The 15,257-nt window shown below is 43.9% G+C and overlaps 1 protein-coding gene across 1 annotated transcript in view; it reads right to left on the reverse strand.

Moving 5' to 3' along the window:
- AMPH (amphiphysin) overlaps positions 1 to 15,257 on the reverse strand; it is a 195,647-nt gene that overhangs the window by 23,548 nt on the left and 156,842 nt on the right. Inside the window, exons 14-17 of the mRNA XM_027835760.1 lie at positions 14,897 to 14,920; positions 11,833 to 11,865; positions 9,249 to 9,305; positions 8,058 to 8,168 (exon numbers count right to left, since the gene is read on the reverse strand). Coding sequence (XP_027691561.1) covers positions 8,058 to 8,168; positions 9,249 to 9,305; positions 11,833 to 11,865; positions 14,897 to 14,920 — 225 coding nt within the window. The remainder of the gene's footprint in view (positions 1 to 8,057; positions 8,169 to 9,248; positions 9,306 to 11,832; positions 11,866 to 14,896; positions 14,921 to 15,257) is intronic.

Below are 15,257 nucleotides of genomic sequence, written 5' to 3' on the forward strand. Positions count from 1 at the left end.
AGAGAGAGAGAGAGAGAGAGAGAGAGAGAGAGAGAGAGAGAGAGAGAACAAAAGGAAAAGCAGTTTAAATTCCACAAACTGCAGATGCTGCTGAATATTTCTCCTGGGCCGAGGCACCATCCATAGGTTACCACCCTTCACTCATCTCTCGGGCTGCTTGGGGCACCAGCAGCATGGAGTACTGTGACTACAAGGCTCCTGCCAATTGTCAGGAGTCCCCATCATGGACTTATAGAGATCTCTTTTGAACAGGACATGGAAATAACATAAGAGGAAAAAACACCAACAAACAAAACTGAAAGCTGTATAATTCTGAAGACTAAGCTTGCCCCTAAAGAAGAGATGAGAAAATACACCTTCCTCCTTTCTTTGTGCAGAGGTGGGGGACTACGGATAGGAAACGTGGCATATACTGTCAGACTTGGTTTGCATGCTGCCTTTTTGGATTGAATTGCTCCCTGCTCCCCTCACTTTCTTTTAAAATTTCTTGTTACAAGGGAAGACAGACTGGACTGGGGGAAGACAGATATTTATAAATGAAAATAATGTAAAAATAAGCTGTATTAATAAATACAATGTTTAAAAGAAATTAGTATGCAATGGGGGTCATGGTGCAAATTGCCCCTGCCATTAATAAATGCTTCAGGGCTATGCTGATTAGCCTACATGCCCTGGCATGAATGCCACCTCACCAGAGATGGGAAGGCTCTGAGTCAAGGATTTAGGATGTGGTTTTGAGAGAAATGAATATAAGGGTCCAGACTGAAATGTGGGGCAAAAGGGTGAGGAAGGAAGGGCACATAGACAAGGAGGTCGCATCTTGTCTCAGACCAAATCTTATTTCTGTTACTATTAACAGGAGATTTTTGGGTCATGCTGGCATTGGATTTGGGGAACACTGATGTGGGGGCCTTCAAAAGACCTCAAGGCTTCACTCATATCCATGAAGGATCCTGAAGTCCAGAGTTGAGAGATCCAGACAGTCCCAAACATCACAATTTTTACATTCATTCACCAAGAAAACCCTTCCATTCTTTTTTCTCTTGCTTGCAACTCAGAGCAAAGAAGGGATTTGGGACTGCAAGAATTCATGAATTTTTTCTTCCCCCTTAAAAAACAATGATGTGAGGACTGTCTTTTGTATGATGAAGGGAGGATCTGTGGCCTCAGTTTTATTCCTTATTATTAAATGTACCTTTCTTTTTGAAATCAATTACCTATTTTTAACCATAACTGTGATGTCATATAATTGAGAGTGAAACAGCTTGGTCTTTTGGGGGAAGAAATTTAGGGGGATTGTAGATTTGTAAGCATTAATTTGAGTAAATTGAAGCCCAAACAGGTTTTAAACACTTGAAAGTAGGGATGAGTGGAAGGTAGGAGGAGGTTACAGATAGAAATGATTGTTTCTCAAAACGTCACACTGTTGGTCCCAGGAGAAACCAGTCCTTCAGAAGGGCTCCACTTCCTATTGCTTAAGGCATCATCCTTACGAAAGAAATCTAGACCAAATCACTCTGGCTTCCATCAGTTGGCCAACAATAGGTCCCAACCCAAGCCTCACTTAGTCATTGTTTGGGCCCCCTAAGGATCAGAGTGTGTAAATAGCAATTGTTTCTGTTTTGGCCAGAAACTCTGAGGGAACATTCATTCAGTGATGAAGGATAGGTAAGAAATGAAGCAAAGAATGGCCTCATTTCTTACCTATCCTTAATCACTTAGCTATCCTTAAAAAACAATGAATATTACCTCAGACAAGCTGAAACCTGGGAAAGACCTTGGCTTAAAAAGGCCAACATCCCCCACTACATCTGGGGCCATCTCCAGTCATCCTGATCTATATCTGGCCACTGGACCCGAATGGCTCTGGAGGAGAAAGTGAGGCTGGTGACTTTGCCAAGGCCTTCCTCACTCAAATCCAATTCACTTGCATGTCACAGCATCACCTCCCTGATGTCATGGTCCTCTTTGAGAAGGAAGGACATACAACAACAGCTTCCTGTTGGGGTGGATAGAGTGCCGGGCTTGGAGCAAGGGGGTGCCAGGTTCAAATCCTGTTTCAGATACTGCTGTAACTGTGTGACCATGAACAAGTCATGTACCTCTCAAAGTCTCAGTTTCTCCATCTCTAAAAGGCAAGGATTGTGCTAGATAGCATCTAAGATTCATTTCAGCTCTCAATCTTTGATCCCATGTTTGACATTGGAATCAATTGTGGGCATGTAAAGCTGAAGGGTGCGCATGTTATATTATTTCTCTTAACTCCTAAACAAACTATTCACTTAAAAGTGGGAGAGGCCTTTTCCTTGAGTTTCTCTTCTTTCATTCTATAACTTTCACATCTCTTTTGGGATAGGACCTCTATTTTACTGTGATACAGAGGCAAGAGCACCGGCTGAGCCGTCAGAAGACATGGGTTCAAATCCTGCACCTACTGTTGTTTTTTTGTTTTGTTTTCTTTGGTTTTGTTTTTTTTTTTGCTTTTTGGTGAGGTAATTGGGGTTAAGTGACTTGCCCAGGGTCACACAGCTAGGAAGTGTCAAGTGTCTGAGGCCAGATTTGAATTCAAGTCCTCCTGACTCCAGGGCCAGCACTCTATCCACTGCGCCATCTAGCCACCCCAAATGATGCTTCTACTGATTTTTTTTTTTTTGGTGAGGCAATCAGGGTTAAGTGACTTACCCAGGGTCGCACAGCTAATTAAGTGTCAAGTTTCTGAGGTCACATTTGAATTCAGGTCCTCCTGACCCCAAGGCTGGAGCTCTACCCACTGTGCCACCTAGCTGCCCCTGACACCTACTGTTTGATCTTGGCAAGTCACTTAACCACCTGGGGCCTCAGTTTCCTTATCTGTAAAAAAATGAGAGGGTTTGACTAGATGACATCTGAGGTCCCTTATAGATGTAGATTTACCATTCTATGATACAGTTCTCAAATAAGGGGCCAGTGTGCTATGCTTTTGGATAAAGTTTGGGTTTATTTGTAAAAATCACAGAAGAGCGTATCTCCCCTAAGTTAATGTTTTTCTGTCCTTGGGTCATTATCTACAAGGAGTTCTGGTGAGAATCTAAAAAGGTCCTGGAGATGATGCTGAATACGAATTATTGAACAATTCACCTATGACCATGTCCATCCCTTTCTTTCTCTCCTCTTTATCTTCAGTCCCTTTACTGCACTCCTTTCTTTAATTATTCTACGAACATATATTATATTATATAATAATATATGACATATATTATATGCAAGGCACTGCCCTGACTATGGGGATAGAAAGAAACAGTTCTTTCCCTCAGGGTATTTGCATCCCAAGACAGGAAAAGAGAATATACTTCTAGTGAAGTATGATGGATTGGGAGTATGAGAACCTCAGTTCATATCTAAGTGCTACCATTTACTGCCACCGTAACTGGGTAATGATAATACCTGACATTCATATAGTATTTGGCAATGTCTCTGTGATGTAAGGCATCCACTGGAATGAAAGCTCCTTCTAAGGATGGGTGACTTTTTGCCATTCTTTGTAACTGCTAGGCTTAGTACTGTGACCTAGTATGGGGTAAGTACTTAATACATGATCACTGATTGACTAATTAATTGTTATCCCCATTTGACACACATGTACACTCTGCATCTCACCATTATCTATACACTTCGTCTCCCCAGACAGATTGTAAGGACATTTCTTGAGAGCAGGGACCACTTTGTGTCTTTGTATTCTCCAACACCTAGCTTAGCACATAATAGGAACACCATAAATGCTTGTTGGTTGACTGATTCTACAGATGAGGAACCCAAAGCTGAGAGCAATTTTGGGGCTTTCCCAGAGTTGCACGGGTGGTAATTATTTCAGAAGAGACTCAAACCAAGTCTTTGTGACTGTGAGGTGAACAGAACCTGTAAGTTCTCTGGCCTAACTTTCATCCACAAAATAAGGGGGCATTCTCAAAGACCTTTTCCATCTCTAAAACTACTAGTATTAGGTATAAAGTTGAAAAACTATATCGGGGTAAATAAGATCGGGGTAAAGTAAGGGTGCCTGATATCACCACTATTACTCGGTATAGTGTTAGAAATGCTAACTGTAGTCATAAGGCAAGAAAAAGAAATTGAGGGAATAAATATAGACAAAGAAAAACAAAAGTATCAACTTTTGCAAATGATATAATGGTCTACTTAGAGAACCCCATAGAGTCAAATAAAAAAAAATCACTGAAACAATAATTTCAGCAAAGTAACAGGATATACATTTTTTTGTTGAAAATGATTATTAGTTGTGTCTGATTCTTTGTGATCCCATTTGGGATTTTCTTGGGAAAGATACTGGAGTGATTTTCCATTTCCTTCTCCAGTTTATTTTATAGATGAGGAAACTGAGGCAAACAGGGTTAAGTGACTTGCCCAGGGTCACATAGCTAGTCGGTATCTGAGGCTGGATTTGAACTCAGGTCCTCCTGATTCCAGGCCCAGCACACTATCCAACGTGCCACCTATCTGCAACCAGGCTATGAAATAAGCCCACATAAATCTTCAATCTTTATATTACTATCTCAAAAGTTATTGATCTTTTAAGTTGCTTTGGCTAAATGGCTGTCCCATCTTGCTCTACTGTTCTAGTGGGTTATGGATGATATTCTACTGGCCTCGGTGGTGGTATTTCTGCAGATTTATCAGGTCCATGGGGAAGGGTAAGAGCAAGAAGTTCTGTGGACTGCAAACCTCACTGAACCACAGAACCACAGAATCTCAGACCTGGAAGGGAGTTCTGAGTCCATGTAATTTAACTCAACTGTATAAGAATCCTTTTAATAGCATGCTTCCCACAACCACTACCACCACCCCCTCAACTATCACCTTCCTTCAGAACCTAATGCAGACTTCTAAATCCAAGAGGGCTTGGGATGGAAGTGCTTCCTCTGGCCTTAACAATAAACTTTGAGGTTACTTGAACCATTGACCAACTACCACCAATGGACAGGTAAGCCTGAGAGCCCCAAGAGTTGAGCCATTCCCTCCCATCTACCCCCCTGCCCACATCACTGGTATTGTTTCCAGCCCAACCATAATTCCAGCAAACAATCCTTGTGGAGATGTGACCTGGAAACTGCTTCTGCAGGTGTTGAAGCCCCTGCCTCCTCAACAACCATAGTTACTGAAGACCTTCAAAAGAACATCCTCAACACCAATGTCCTTGGTATCGTCAAATGGTGCAGCATCAGAAACAGATATGATTTTATCAGTGGAAATGACATGAAAGAAGAGACTCGACCCGACTTTGCCTCTGCACCCTAAGGACCGTGGGCTTTTCCCATGTGACTTGCTGTTAAAACTCTTACATGTTTTATACTAGAACGTGAGCTCCTTGACAGCCGGGACTCTCTCTGCCTTACTATTTGTACTCCCAGTGCTTAAGGCATAATACACTGTAAGCACCTAATAAATGCTTTCTTATTCATTCAAGGAATGGGAAAAAGGAGATCTACTGACAAAAATGAAGCCCCCACAATGGGCAAACATTAACAAAGTAGAGGATGAGGGCAGGACTACGAACAACAGAAGCACTTTTCTTCAAAAGTCTATCACGTTTGACATAGAGACTAAACCTACTGCCCTCTTGTTTGTATAAGAAATTTCATGATGAATCCTAGGATCAGTCACATTTTTTATTGTATCTTTCCTTTTATTAAGTCTTTAATTAACTTGTAAAATGAGCTTTGATTGACAAGGAAGTGTCCTGGTGACACGTAATGAAGCCTGGGTGACACGTAATTGAAGTCCTCCAATAAGGCCAGATAAAGCCTTCTGATAAGGCAATCAGAAAAGTATCAAGTTAGAGGATGTTGAGGCTGCTAAAGAAGATGGAAGTAATCACTAGAGAGAGATGGATGGGGGAAGCTGTCAGCTTCCTAGCTCTCTAGCATCATAGCCCCTCAGTGTTGGAAGGGAGCTAAGAGACTATCTGGGCTAACCCAAACCTGAAGTCAAGAACTTAGGTTCTAGCTCTCCTTCTTATCACCTGATGACCTTCAGCAACAGACTTCAGTTTCCTCATCTGTTTCTAGGCCTCAGTTTCCTTATCTGTCAAATGAAGACATTGGGTTAGATGATCTTTAGGGTCAATCCCAGCTCCAAGTCTGTGATCCTATAATGTTATGATCCCCGTTAAGGGCTCATGCAACCTCTGCTTGCCGACCTCCTCTAGTGAGGGAGAACCTGCCATCTTGAAGGCAGTCTATTCAATTTTGGCAAGGTTTTCCTGGCATCAAACTTAAACTTGACTTATTGGATCTTGCACTCAGTGTTGCCCTCTGGGACCAAGCAGAACAAGGAAAATGGCAACATTTTCCAACAGAACTGGACTTTCTTGTCTTCCCAACCAGCACAGGGTCCGATGGAAATGATTCAGACAAAAATAGGACATATCCACTCTGTTTTTCTCTATCCAGTCTTCCTTCATTATCTACATGACATTATCCTTCTAGCCTATTAATAAATGGCAGATCTGATAGATGCTCTACACACCTTACCGCAAAGATAACCCAAGGCAAGTGCAGCATGAGCTTTCAATTCTAGTTATCTAAACTCAAAAATGTTATTTTGGGTTACAAGGAGATTGTTTTTTCCTATTTGTATGATTTCTTGTGGAAGCCTGTACTAAATGGCAGACTGATCAAAATTCTTCAGAGACCTCTCACTGTATTCCAGGAGCAGGCTGGTCTTCAGTCCCTATTGTATCTTTACGTCAATTTCCCTTAATCTCCCTCCCTGACTTTCATATGTGTTGCGCTGTCAAGTTCATCTCTGTTCAGCACCTACCTTTCCACTTCCCACCATGTTTCACAGCTGTTTTTCACGCCAGTCAATGTGGACAAACTGGACTTGCACTGAGAGCAGGTAATGGCCCAGACATGTTGCATGTGTTCATAATTCACTATTTTAAATACTGACTGGACACTTGCCAATCCAGGAAGTCAAAGCTACAACCCCAAGCAGATCATTCTTTTCATTAGTATATTGTAGTTGGTTTCCCAATGAATTCAATCAAGTTTCCCGTTCACACTTTGTATTTTGATGTCAAAGATATTTCTCTACTTACAATAGGTCGTTCTTGACATGGCCCTCTAGAAAATGTTCACTAAGAGTGGGGATATAGATTGTGTGTAGGTTGTTTAGAGAGGACGCTTAGTGTTACTGAATAGAAAGCCATCTTTGGAGTCAAAAAGACCTGGGCTCAAGTCATGTCTCTCACTTGGGGCAAATCATTGACCATCTCAGTGCTCTGGGAAGCTCTCTAAGATTAGAAACAGCATGAGCTGACCTGCATTGGCTTAGGAAGTTTCTTCATCCAGATGTTCCCTATCCCAGTGAAATCACAGATTCAATTTCTCTCCTAATCCTTATAGAATTGTCTACATTGTCTAGGAGTTCTTGCCCTGGAATCTATGAACTTTAAAAAAAAACTTTTTGATAACTGTATTTCAATATAATCGATTTCTTTTGTAATCCTGTGCGCTTTATTTTATTTATTAAAAATATAATTCTGAGAATTGTTATTAGAATTCTACTAAAGGGATCATCCATCTCTCTCTCTCTCTCTCTCTCTCTCTCTCTCTCTCTCTCTCTCTCTCTCTCTCTCTCTCTCTCACACACACACACACACACACACACACACCCTAAGAACCATTTGACCACAAGGCACATCTGGTCCGATAAAAAGGGTCAATGGCACAGTGTGCTTTATCCAAGAAGTCAGTCTTATAGCTGCTTGAACAGAACTGCTATCTTCTAGTAGTCTGAGCACCTTTACTTGAAAAGCAGGGCCATCAGTCAGTGAATGAATGACGGATGAGAAGTGGAAGGGAGTTCAAAGGTCAAGGTACAACAAAAGCTACTTGAACTCTCTCTCAGCTGGGACATTCGTGGTGGAAGCTGGCGCTCACAGTGGTGTGTAAAGCAGAAAGATTGCATGGGAGCTGAATGGATGAATGAATGAAAAGATGACTCGGGTGGTGGGGAGGTGAGGATGGCATGGATGGGTAGGAGCTGAAGCTGGCACTCACCTCAGCCTCCTCTGCTGCCTCACTAGGCTGGATGGCTTGGCCCTCAGCAGGAGCTCCAGCCAAAGGCTCCTCAGCTTTGGGTTCTGTGGGGGGCACTTCTTCCGACTCAGCCTTTATTTGATTTTATTTTGGGGATGGGTTAGGAGAAAGAGAACATATGAAAAGTGAACCCAAATCGCCAAGGCGTGTTTGGCAGTTAAGGCTAATGGTAATGTCCATCTGACCGGCTTTGGTGGATCTTCCAAACTTGACACCATTGGACCTTACAGTATGTCCCTGCTAAGTGGGCTCATGGCTTTCCTGCTGACACCAAGGTTTTGGGGTCCTTTGAGCTTCCATAAATAGTCATTTGGTGAACAGTGTGCTAACCTGGAACATGCTACAAAAAAAGGCCCTCTTTCTGTGATTTCCCTGAGGGTGAAGGGCACATATTTCCAGAAAGCATCAATTTACAAAGAAAACAGCATGGGAGAAACCTGCTTTGAGACGTCCCAGCTCTGAATGACCAAAAGCACAATGAGTGCTATGGAAGAACAGTTTAGAAGTCCAAATGCTGAAATAGGTGAAGATGGGATGTCCTCATGGAAAAACAATATCTCCAACTGAAAACAACAGATATTATATATACAGTGCTCCATATAAACAGGACAGTGTATGTGGGACAGGAAAGATAATCAGATAGGCTGCTGAGTGGCCCAGGGGGTACAGTAATGGGCTTGGAGTCAGGAAGACCTATGTGTTGGTCCTGCCTCCTATGCAATCTAGCTGTGGATGCCCCTATGCAAGTCACTTGGCCCTGGTCAAATCAGAGGCTTGGATTCAGTGGCCTCTGGAGATTCTTACAGCATTAATTTATATCAATACAGAATCCACATAGGAGAATGGTTTGAAGTACATCAAATAAAATGCATAGGATTATCAAGGACACCAATTATAGGGAAATAAAGATGGACATTTTTTCCCATCCAAGTTCACAGACCCAGGTTCAGAATCTTTGTTCTACAGGTGGCTAGGGCCAAGCTGAGAAGTCAGAGAAACAACATTTCCCAGCTTTCCCACCTGTTTGTGTGGAAAAGAGGTACCTGGAACCCAACATGATGAATCTCCATCCCTGAGAGAATGAGTTGTCAGAAGAAGCAAGGGAGAAAAAAATGCTCACCTTCCCCTCATCTGCAAACCAGAACTACTTACCGAGGTATCCATCACAGTCTGACTGGTGGGCATGGTGAAGAGAGAAGTGTCCTGAGGCTGGGTATTGGGAAGAAAAGGAGCTCTTAAATTACCAGCATTTTGAAAACTCCCCAAGACAGCACTGAAATAATGTCACCTCAATGGCTATGATTAGAAGTCATCTAAATTTACATAAAAAGTCTAACTGAAAAAAAAACCCAAACAGATTCAGCCACAATCTCTTATGTTTTTGCACTGAATATACAACTTGGGCTTGAAGAAACAACATAACGAGAAGAAAAAGATTCCTAAAAATACATTCTCTTCAGGGCTGGTTTGCTGCCAGCCTTATTCTGCACACCTGCTGAGGCCCAACTTGATACCTTCTGGGATCCAAAATGATGCATCTACTAGAAACTAGTGAGGTCATGGACCCTAGACTCTGATAAGGGCTGACACATTGTGTCTGTACCTGTGTGCTGAGCATCTCGTGAATGGATCAATGAGGCCTACTAGCCTTAGAGACCAGGAAGGCTCAGGCTGAGCACTCCTTTGTCCCTCTCCTCTCCTCGGCCAAAGTCCAGAATCCCATCTGAGGACATCCTCTTCACAAGGATGATGTCCTAATCTGGAAATCAGGCTTGCCTTGAGCAGATAAAACCTGGAGTATGCATTCAGTTTAAGGCACAATCTAAGAGGGAAACAAATAACCTAGAGATGGTCCAACCAAGGGCCAAAGGATGGTCGAGGGTCTTGGGTCCATGTTACATATGGATCTATTGAAGGAACTGAGGATGTTTAGCTTGGAGAAGACTCAGGGGGACATGATAGTTATCTTCAGGCATCCAAATGGCTGTCACCATAGAGGAAAGATTAGCCTATGTTTATCTTAGCTTCAGAAGATAGAACTAGGAACAATGGGCAGAAAAGGGGCAAATTTGGACTTGATGTCGAGGAAAACTCCCCAACAGAGCTAATCACAAAGAGGAGGGGCTACCTTGGAGGGGTAGCAGCTTGACCCTCACCAGACGCCTTCAGGAAGATGATGGCAGACCACCAGTTGGGTCTATCATGGGGGATTCATTTTGGGTCTGAGTTGGGCTGAATCTGTTTTTTTTTCAGTGTTTCAGTTAGACTGGAGTCCAGTTGGGTCTAGAGTCCATGAACTTGGCTTTTAAGGAAAAAAAAACTAATATTTCAATATAGTTGGTCTCCTTTGTAATCTGAAATATTTTGTCTTTTGCATTTAAAAACATAACTCTGGGAAGGGTCTGTGGGCTTCACCAGATTGCCAGAGGAGCTTATGACAGAAAAAAGGGTAAAGGCTAGGTGGTCACTCAGGTCCCTTCCCAGTCTGGGATTCTAGGACTGCTGCTATCATGCTTCCTGTCTCAACAGCTTCTCAAAAAGCCACAGGCAAAGATCATGTTTCCAAATGGCCCATCTCCCTTAAAAGGACTGAGTATTCTTGGGTGCTTATGTGTGCTCACTCTTTGCTGGTGACAACTATCCCTGCACTTAGTATGACTGGACCTCACCAATGAACATTCTGGCAGCTGCACCACCCTGACATCCTCTTCAAGTTGGGGGGGGGGGGGTCCGTACAATCCTGAGATTGTGAGATAGCCTCCACCCCCACACCGATGGAGCCAGACTAAGACACTGGTGGCACTGGAAGCCAATTTGTAGCGGGGAATTCCAGAACCTTGGAGTTGGAAAGGATTTCAGCGACCACCTAGTCCAATCCCTACCTGACAAAACGGCCCTGTCTGATAAGTTGTCATCTGGCCTCTGTTTACCAATAGCCCATTTCACTGTTGCAGGGGCAGCTCTAATCATTTCTGTCCTGATATTACGCCTACATTTACTGCTTTGTGGCTCATACCCATGATTCTCATTCTGCCTTTGGAGCCAAGAAGCCCAAGTCTGATCCCTCTTCCATGAGGCATCCAGACTAATACCTGAGGTGCCCCCCTTTTCCACTAAATCTAGGCTATTCCAGGTTAAATGATCCCGGTTCCTTCAACTGATATTCATATGACATGGAATTGAAGTCCTTCACTTCCCAGTTTCTCAATGTCCTTCCTAAAATATACAGTTCTCCACTCTGGTCTGAGCAGGGCAGAAAACAGTGGCACCATCACGTCCCTGGATACATTATGGCTTTTATTACAATTTTTTTGTTTCCATACTTCTACACTGGGCTTTAGGGAGGAATTTCTTCAGAAACTTTGTGAATGCCTTCCCCAAAATCTATCCCCCCTTTATCTTCTTCCCCCAGTCACCCAATAGCAGCCCCATGTCCCTCTTTGGAGAACAAAACCTGATGAGTCTTGAAGCCTAAGGGATCACTTTGTGTACTCATTCCCTATTGACCATAAGCAAGTCACAACCTTCCTGGGCCTCTGTATTCTCATCTACAGATGTGGGAGTTTGACTCTATGGCATCCAAAGACCCATCAAGCTTCAAGTCATATGAATCTACCATTTATGATCTATGTCCGACTTGAAGAAGAAGCATCTGATCTACTCACTTGGAGACTCATCTATGCACAGTTCAGTCATTGCTAGCCCAGAGTCACTCTCAGACTCACTTATTTCTTACCTGGGTGAATCCATTGAAGGTCCCACTGGATGCCTAAGTGGAAGTGGAGACCAGAATGTATTACTTGTTAAGTCTTCATAGCCCTTGTTAACATTCATATAGTTTTATGTGTGGACATGGAAAAGACAACGACACATCACCAGTGAAACCAAAATGGAGGAAAGGGGAAAGACTATGAGCGAGAGTACTTATGAGATGGAGGATGGCACAAGGGAGCACATTTAATAGGCTGCTGACAAAAAAAGGTCAATGCTCTTTCCAGTAATTTCTGGTGGCTGTTTTCTCCCTCAGCAGTGATAGGGCAAGGCCTAAGGGGTGAGCTCCCAAGGTGAGCCTTGGGGTCTCTCTACTGTCAGGCTATGACTGTCACTGTCCTAGTCATTGTCAGAAGAGATTTCCCTGGTTTTTGTAAACAACAATGTTAGAATTTTACCCAGAGCAAGATTTTCCCAGTGTGTGTGTGTGTGTGTGTGTGTGTAAATATAAGTTATTCATGCATTCCTCATCTGTAAGCTCTTTGAGGGCACCAACTAGAGTGCAGAGACAAAAGCAGTAAGTGGAGAACTTGGATTGAATATCTGAGTTCAAACCCAAACTCTATCTCTATACCTGTGTGACCTTAGGCAAGCTACTTATCCTCTCTGTGTCTCAGTTACCTCCTGTCAAAAGAAGAGCTTGGAGGAGAGGACAGCTATGGTCCTGTTCTAAATCAGTGTCCCTATGAATCATGTCTGCTTTGTTCATAGTACGGCAGCTTGAAAGGCAAACATTCAGTCATCTCCACACTTGGTACCCGAGACTGGGGCACAGACCAGGACTGTTTAGAATGATCACCTTTTTTTGGTCAACCTATTTGTATGGTCAGGCTGCACAGAGTTCAGAGGATTGGGGTAGTTTGTCAAGGAGGTCAGCGAGGGCTCACTCAGAGAAGGAAGGCATGGACCATGGATGTGTAGAAGACATGAGGAAACAGAGCCTATGGGGATCTGGGGCAAGGCTAGGCTACACACCGGGGTAGGTACCTCTTCTTTCTCAGCCTCTACTTCTTGGTACAATACTCCATATCTCCGATTAGCAATCTCATCTTCAGATAAGTCTGAGCTGTTGGTCTCACTGTCTTTAGGACTATTTGAACTCTCGGTGCTAGCATTTGGGGAGCTGCCCACGTGGAACAGAACCATGGGTCTTGCTAAATCCTGGCTTTGCTGATAGACACTCATGCTGGCCTGTTCCCCAGATAACCCTGCTTTCAAATGAGCCTCCAACGTCCTCTTGTTGGCATCTAGGCCTGCATCTTCCCAGCAACTACTGGAGCCTCCCATGTCTTGGGTGGGCCACCAATTAACAAATTCAGGCCAATTATCCAAATCATTCTTTGGGCCATCTGGTAGACCACTGAAGTCCCAGGAATCCTCATTATTCACAGTAGGGTCCCAGTTGGGTAGCCAAATCTGATTTGCGTCTATCACCCAAGGATCTGCCTCTGAGCCTTCTGGCTTGCTAATGCTATTTCCACTGTCTCGGGGGACTGCAGTTTCAATCCCTTCTCCCAATGAATCTTCTGCTTGACCTGCACACAGGTTATTGCTACATTTGGCCACAGTACTGTCAGAAGAGGCAGACTCAGCTCTGACTGGCAGGGCCATTTCACCCTGGATGGGGATGAAGGCAGCTTTAGGGTCATCAATACTGGATACATTTTGGAGTGTGCTGACACTATCACCTTCAAGTTCATGAGCAATCTCTTCTGTACTGCTCAGGCCAGAATCACCATGAACGTCTGCCAGACCCATAGGGTCTTGCCCTGAGTGATCTACCATCTCTAGGTCAGGAGGAACTGCAGAAATGACTATTCCTTCCTCCATAACTAAAGTCCGTCCTCCAGTGCTAGGACCCTCAATATTTGCCATGTGCTCTGTCTGGTGCTCTTGACTCCAGATGCCTATGGCATTCTCAAGATCAATTTTAAGGCCCTTGACAATTTCACACTGCTTGATTATTAGCGGCACCTCAATATCTAACCCTTGGACCTTACCTCTAAATGCACCTGGAGGATCTACTCCCGCTAATTCTTTGCCTCTGTGTTCTCTTTCCTCAAAAGAACCTTCCACTGAGGAGACCCCCCTCGCACAAACAACCTTCCCCTCTGTGATTCTGAATGCTTCCTGGCCTCCCTTTCCTCCTGCCTCAGGCTGCTGTGGATCTCTGTTTCCTCGGTTTTCCCAAGCTTCCTCTTCACAATCCTCTGCACCTTCTATCCCTTGGGTGCTAACACTGCTGGTGTCTACCTTTTCACATGTCTCCAAGCTTTCCCACATCGACTCTTCCATCTTTTCTTCTTCCTCCTTTGTTTTTTCCACACTTGAGTGGATTTCTTCTTGAAGGCCTCCAATTTCCACAACTGGCGTCTCAGAGTCTAGTGAGGATTCAGAAGGCTGCTCCATCTCTGGACTCAGACCCATGGCAAATCTAGCTTCTGGTTCTGCCTCTGGGGAAATCAGTGAGTTTTCTTCTGTGACAGCTGGCCCTGCCTGATGGTCACCCTCTGTGATGGCAGGAGGCAACGCTTCAGTGGTTAATGCCGTGTTCTGCTCTGCCCCAGGCTCAGGTATGGATTCCTCTCCAGAATCACCTGCTGTGACCTCCTGGCTGACACTGTCTGCGCTAACATCTAGGCCCCAGATGAATGACCCTAGGTCACTTTGGGGGTCAGGAATGTCTTCGGCTGACCCAAGGTCTGGAGTTTCCTCCATGATCAGGTTACACAAGGAAAGGCTTTTTGAAGCATCAGGCTTTAGAGCAGGCAGAAGAGCAAAGGGGGAAAAAACAAAGTAAGATGAATTTGGTCATGGCAAGAGTGGGTGAGAAAACACAAAGGTCAATGTCTGCACGGTCACATCAATGCCAAGGAGAAGTTAGTGAGGGCCTTGGGTAAAGTGCCTCAGACTAGAGGGGCACCCAGCAAGGTCATGAGAAAAGCTGCTAATCTTTGGAAAGGACAAGAACACAAGCACTGCACACTCATCACTAAACCAAAGCAAGAAATTTCAGAAAGTCAACCTACCGGCTGGACCAGGTCACTGCTAGTCTGTGGGAAGCAAAATCAGATGCATGAGGCAAGAGAAAGACACGGCAAAGACAAGAGCTGGGCATGACAAATTCAAGGCAGCAAAGATTTATTAAGGGTCTTCTGTGTACCAAGCACCATGTTGGGCTCTGGGGATGCAAAGACACAGGTGAAAATCCTTGCCTTCCTGGAGTTTACGTTCTTATGAAGGGAAACAACATATTTGCAGGTAGGTCAAAATAAAGAAAATACACATTAATTTTGAGAAGGAGAGAGAGTTAACAAGACTGAGGAGGGGACAGGGGGTGGTCAGAAAAAGTCTCATGTGGGAGGTGGCACCATAGCCTTGCTTAGATGG

The sequence above is a fragment of the Vombatus ursinus genome, unplaced genomic scaffold (genome assembly GCF_900497805.2).
Source record: "Vombatus ursinus unplaced genomic scaffold, bare-nosed wombat genome assembly UNPS02014817.1, whole genome shotgun sequence".
NCBI classification, from domain to species: domain Eukaryota; kingdom Metazoa; phylum Chordata; class Mammalia; order Diprotodontia; family Vombatidae; genus Vombatus; species Vombatus ursinus.